Genomic DNA, 6,173 nt, shown 5'->3' on the forward strand with positions numbered 1-6,173 from the left:
GCGTAAACGATTACGTGGCTTTATTTTAATTACAAATAATTAATGATATAAAAAATAGAAATTTTACTTATTAACTTAACACTCACCTAAAGCGTTGGGTGAAGTTGTGCACCTTTCTCTGCATTTCTACAGCGGTTACCGTGTAACCCCTTTTACATAATTCCGTCGCCATATTTTTAAATATATGGCTATATCGCCGGCGGCCCCGCAATTGAGATATATTCTCCTCCCACAATTCAATCAGCAAGAGTTCGCCGCCATCAGTCCAGGCATTCCGGGATCTTTTATTTGTCTTTACCTAAAATTAATAATAATTTATTTTTTAATTACATACCATTTATAACTGCACAATACTAACTTGTGAATTCTCAGCCATTTTGATTTTGATATTATTCCTGATATTAATCTAAAATAAATATTTTTTATTAATTAATATATCAAATATATATCAAATATATATTATATCAAATATATATTTGGTAAATAAACTTATTTTTATATATTTTATTTATAAAAGAAAAATGTTTAAAAAAATTCTTACCTGTTGTTAGTTTTGAATTTTAAGTGTTTGTTTATGTTTACATTTTGCTTCATATGTCAAATATGTCAAATTGCGATCATTTCCAATGTTGCATTCGTCATATTTGGTATAATTTTGGTCGAATTTTGCTTACTGTATTCTATAGTAAATGAGAAAGCACGGAAGCTCTTTGTATGGCAAATGCAATTTATACCAGATTCGCACTATCTCATTTAGGCACTTGCTCATTTATATAAATGAGGAACCGTTCACATAATAATGAGCTCATTTATACAGCTTTTAGAACTTTTGGGTATCCTGGAAGAGTCAATGCCTCTTTTATTTTTGAAAATTCATCACTTAAAAGCCAGTTAGAAAATTGTATTGCTTTAGAACACAAAAATAGGGTGATTAATGGTGTCAAAATACCCGTATTGATCCTAGGTGATTCTGCATTTCGATTTTCCACCAAAGTTATGAAACCATACCCTTATGATGAAAACGCTAGCATTGGTCAAAAAACTTTTAACTACCAATTATCTAAATGTCGAAGAGTGGTTGAAAATGACTTTGGACAGCTTAAGGCAAGGTTTCGCAGAATAGGGAAGGGCATTGACAACAAAATCGAAAACGTGAACAGCATAATACGATCCTGCTGTGTTCTTCACAACTTTTTAAATGAAAAAAATGATGTAGTGGAAAAAAGTTGGGTACGTGCTCTGAAAAAACAACATCTGGTTTCAGAACGACAACAACCAGAAGAAGTTTCAGTATTAAATGACGGCGATCTAAATGCAGAACAAATAAGACGATGTTTAGCTACATTTTTTAGTAAGTTTTATTAGAAATTCACCTAATCCTAATTTTTAACTTTGTAGCACTAAATAACTTAATCTAATTATCCTATACATTTACAAAAATAAAAACAATAATAACAATAATAACAAATAACAATAATTATAAATTATGTTATATTATTAATAAATAATTATCGCTATTCATCGCTGGAGTCATCGTAACTAGTGAGCCGAGTATATGAAAAACCTCTTTCCATTGATGACGCTATACGGGATAAAGCAACATTGCTTTCTTCCATTAAATTCAGGAACCTTGCGTCTGTGCGTTCCTGCAGCTCGATGTGACGGTTCTCTACATCTATTAGATTCTGAAATTTTTCCAAAAGGGTGTCATTCAAATTGCCTTTATTTTTTTTTTTTTTTGCAGGTGTTTCAGAATCTTCCGACGTAGATATTGGGTCTATCGGTGGAGAAGAGCATTGCGACAGCAACGATGTCTCATTTGATGACGGGCCCTGGTCTGATAAATAAACACATTCATTATTTTGAAAAATTTAAACAAATTTGTGAAAACTCACCTGCAATACTTTCAAACCCTAAATTTGTAGTGTTATGTATGGGCAAATTGCCTAGGAATCTTTTCAATATATGAAAGTACTTCCAGTCGGATGGCGCCCCTCCCGAAACTCCAACACACTGCTGTTCTTTCCTGATTTAAAATAAACAAACAAGCAAATTAATAAAAATAAATAGAAAAATTAACAAAATTACATTTAAATCTCTTTTTTTATATAAAATTACATAATATAATAAAAAACAAAACAGTTTCAATGCACAAATTATTATTGTAATTTTCAATTTCACTTATGAAATACTTACCTATCTTTGTGTAAAGTTGTGGACCTTCGTTTGCACTTCTAACGAAGTGACCAGAAAACCCCTATTCTGAAGTTTTGTGGCCATCTCATTGAAAATATGTGCGTTCCGTCGGGCGCCCCGTAATTGTGGCAGTCTTTCCTCCCATATTTCCAAAAAGTGCCTCTCGGCATTTTCCGACCAAGCATTTCTCCTTCTCTTCATTTTCTGTGCCTGAAAATAATATTTAATTAAATGAATCTAAAATCAACTATTTAAATTTGTATTGCCTATTTAATTCATGAAAACAAAAAATTTTATTAAATACTAGTACGTACTTCTTTTTGCCATTGACATGAATCCATCTGAAATAAACAAACTTCACTTAAGAATATATCTCACTAAAAAATTAAATATTTCATTGATATATTAAATCATTTATATACATGTTATATATTAATTATATATTCAATTAATAAAAACAGATTGTATTTAATACTACTTTCTCAGTGTACTTGTTTACAGCTCAATTGTTGTTTGTTTACATTTTATATTTAAAAATATATGACAGATACTTCAAATTTTGGTCATTTCCCTTCTGGAAAATTTTTTTTAAAGGGTTGCATTCGACAATTTTGGTCTAAAATGAGCTGATTTATTGTAAATCAGCACATTTATATGAAAGCTCTTTGTATGGTAAATCATGCTCATTAGTGATTATAATGAGCAAAACCGCCTAAATGAGATAGTGTGAATGTACTATTACTCAGTAAATGAAGCCTACTAAGTACATAGTGGAAATGCACTTTTAAGAAAGGGGTTGTTACTTTGTAACAATTTTTAATGTAAAAAACGTGTAACGTTTTTACAATGTTTGGGATAAGTGGAATTTTCAAAGAATTCTGTGTGGTCGTTTAGGAGTTTCATTTATGTTTATTTATGTTTTAAAATATAACGAATTTTTATTAAAGTTTATGATGTGACCAATTTTTATGCAACAATGTGGTTGATACATTGTGGCAATTTTGATAGAGAAATATTAGCATCTATGCTAATATCTAACTATGTCCCAAAAATTGCATGCACTGTTACCATGCGGTACACAGAAATAAAAATTTCCTAATCAAATACACAAACACACAAATACACAAATACATATAAACGAATATTACATACAATTGATATAAATGACGAAATTGCTGTCATTTTTATATTGTCCAATATATTCACAAATATCTGCATGTGGAATATTTAAATTATCTGCAGTGTAAACTTCAACATTTGTTAAATTAAATTCTTCCTTTCCTTCTGTAAAAAAGAGTGAGTTCAAAGGTATTCCTAGTTTATGACCAAACTGGTACACTGAGCACTTGCACCCCTCACCTCTTTTTTTTACCCACGTTTCGATGGGTTTGTTAAATTGAAAAGAAATTAAAAATCAACAACTGATATTTGGTTATGCACGTGAGCGCACGAACAGTTGTTTTTTTTGCAAGTATAAAAAGAATCGCAACAATAAAGTAAAAGCATGTTCTTAAAAAAAATACAATTGTTACAATTGACTTTTCTATCATGATACAAAACATTTGTTACAATTGATTTTTCTCTACTTTGTAAAGATTGAAATTGCTACAAAGTAGTTTCAACCATACATATGCTTGTATACAAATCTGACGTCAGTCCGTCAGTAGAAAACATAACACCAACACCATTTCGGACAACACCAGAAGTAAACTCACCCTCAACAAAATTCTGTGCCCAACCTAGAAAGAATAAGAGTTATTCAAATATTATCAAGATCAGTGTGCAACGACATTACCTGCAGTCCATGCGTCAATAAGCCGAGGGCATGACTTGACCTGAAGAAAATAAAAGAAAAGTAATAAAACTAAAAAACAAATTGAAATATGTTAAGAAATAAAACAAATGAATTTTTATTTACAAATTATAACATAAGACATACATGAAACATTTATTAAACAATAAAACACATTTTATATATTGAATTAATAAACATTAATTTCAAGAAATAAATTACCAACATTGAAAAACACTCATTGTTTACATTTTTTTTTACAACATAAAAACAAAATAGAGAAAGAAAAAACCAATAAAACGTAAAATATAACACATCGAAAAAAACCACTTCTGCTATAAATACTTTGGTTGGGTTATCTTTCTTTTATGGATAAACACTGTATTAATTAAAAATATATTTTTCTATAACCAAACATAAACAAGCCACAGACGGAGAAAACAAGCTACAATTCCAATTACACCGGCACTGATTTTACGCAGCAGCGTTAAAATTCTGTTACCACATTTATTAAATCACTCACTTATATTTTGGCACATATTGTCTTAATATTTATTTTAATTATAAATATATTTTTCTTTGAATCATATTTTGTTTAAAAGAAAAGAATTGTAACGCGAAGTGAACAAAACGTAATCGCGGCGAAAACAAAGGCAGGCGAAAAAAACAAAGTGCGCAAAAATGCAAATAACACGAAGTACACGACAATACACAAAATACACAAGAAAGGCTCACAAAAAGCACAAAAGTTAACACGAACAACGAAGTTTACCGGTACGCTACACCGAAAAGCTCCGGTCAAACAAGTATATAAGAACGCGAATTTCACAGAACGAGCAACTTGTCTCTTGGATATCAAACGATAAACAAGTTCAACTGGTCAATTCGATCAATATTAACTTACAGGCTTATTCAGACTAAACTGTTCAATTCGATCAAATCAGGATAACCAACTGGTCAATTCGATCAATATTAGCTTATAGGCTTAAGTAGCCTAAACTGGTCAGTTTCATCAAATCAGGATAACCAACGATAAGTAAATTTCACTATATTTCCCGTATTTTCCATTTTCCATCAAAACAAAATTGTTATTTATATAGCTTTAGCGATTAGAAGTCACATACTCGTCATCATGTGTGCACAATTAATTTAATATAATTTATTAATTTATTAATAATAATTTATTATTATTAAAACATGTCACGGTCGCCATGTAGTAATTTAAAAACCGTTTTCTCTTTTAAGACTCACTTTATTCATTAAAAATATGTTTTTACAAAGTTCATATTTGGAGGAGCAGTGTGCATTAGCATACTGTGAGAATTTGCTGAATTGGCGTCTTCACACGCCAGCCCAAACACTATCGTCAAACGGACGGTAGGGGCTCATATTGCAAGAATGCAATAAAGTTACAATAAATATCAGCATACTTATTTACTCACATAGTGTATGCTTATGCACGCTACAGGTCAATTCGATCAATATTCTTACAGGCTTAAGTAGCCTAAACTGGTCAGTTTGATCAAATCAGGATAACCAACTGGTCAATTCGATCAATATTAGTTTACAGGCTTAATCAGCCTAAACTGGTCAGTTCGATCAAATCAGGATAAAAACTGGTCAATTCGATCAATATTAGCTTACAGGCTTAATCAGCCTAAACTGGTCCGATCGATCAAGTCAGGATATCCTACTGGTCTATTTGATCATTTGTTTTTATTGTTTTTTTTCTTTTTTACATTTATTTTCTAATCTGGCTCATTCAGCCAAACTATTATATCCCTTAGCACAAGGCAGGAGTCTTCTTAACGGATAAGCCAGAGCCAGTCGCTGAAACATCGTCATCTTTGACAGCAGGTGATCTTTTATATAATTCATATACTGAGGTGACATAAGTCCACCCCTAAGAAATAGTAACGCGCGGAAATCATAAATTTCTCCGATCTTTGGAAAATAATATTTTTTTTGTCAACGTACCAAAGTTTTTTATCTAAATTATAACTATTATAATTATTTTGTTTTGAATCATTAAATAAAGCATTAATAAAATATATCAAATCTACGCCTTTTTTTTGTTTGGTCTCAGCGAACATAAATTTTATTGCAACGGACCTGGACAGCCGCTTTGCTACCTCAGGAAAACAAAACAACTGAAAAGTGGTCGTTACAACTTTAAAAATAAAAT

The 6,173-nt window shown here is 30.8% G+C and overlaps 1 protein-coding gene and 1 long non-coding RNA gene across 2 annotated transcripts; one reads left to right on the forward strand and one right to left on the reverse strand.

Moving 5' to 3' along the window:
• The first annotated feature begins 611 nt into the window (after positions 1 to 611).
• Positions 612 to 1,865, forward strand: LOC119662933. The gene is made up of 2 exons (XM_038072588.1): positions 612 to 1,351; positions 1,745 to 1,865. Exons 1-2 carry the CDS (start codon positions 778 to 780, stop codon positions 1,846 to 1,848), a joined length of 678 nt encoding a protein of 225 aa, XP_037928516.1. The 5' UTR covers positions 612 to 777; the 3' UTR covers positions 1,849 to 1,865.
• A 70-nt stretch (positions 1,866 to 1,935) lies between these two features.
• LOC119662934 lies at positions 1,936 to 4,081 on the reverse strand. The gene is made up of 5 exons (XR_005250946.1): positions 3,992 to 4,081; positions 3,912 to 3,935; positions 2,511 to 2,537; positions 2,197 to 2,406; positions 1,936 to 2,026 (listed from the first exon to the last, which is right to left on the reverse strand). It is a non-coding gene; the product is annotated as an uncharacterized LOC119662934 (long non-coding RNA).
• Between the last annotated feature and the right edge of the window lie 2,092 nt (positions 4,082 to 6,173).

This window comes from Teleopsis dalmanni, unplaced genomic scaffold, assembly GCF_002237135.1.
Source record: "Teleopsis dalmanni isolate 2A unplaced genomic scaffold, ASM223713v2 unscaffolded_contig_0022, whole genome shotgun sequence".
NCBI classification, from domain to species: domain Eukaryota; kingdom Metazoa; phylum Arthropoda; class Insecta; order Diptera; family Diopsidae; genus Teleopsis; species Teleopsis dalmanni.

What these genes read in the sequence shown, in the direction of transcription:
- LOC119662933 (XM_038072588.1), top strand. Translation starts at nt 778, where the DNA reads ATGAGGAACCGTTCACATAATAATGAGCTCATTTATACAGCTTTTAGA. An exon ending in ATGTTTAGCTACATTTTTTA is followed by an intron (nt 1,352 to 1,744) that starts GTAAGTTTTATT and finishes TTTTTTTTGCAG; the next exon opens with GTGTTTCAGAATCTTCCGAC.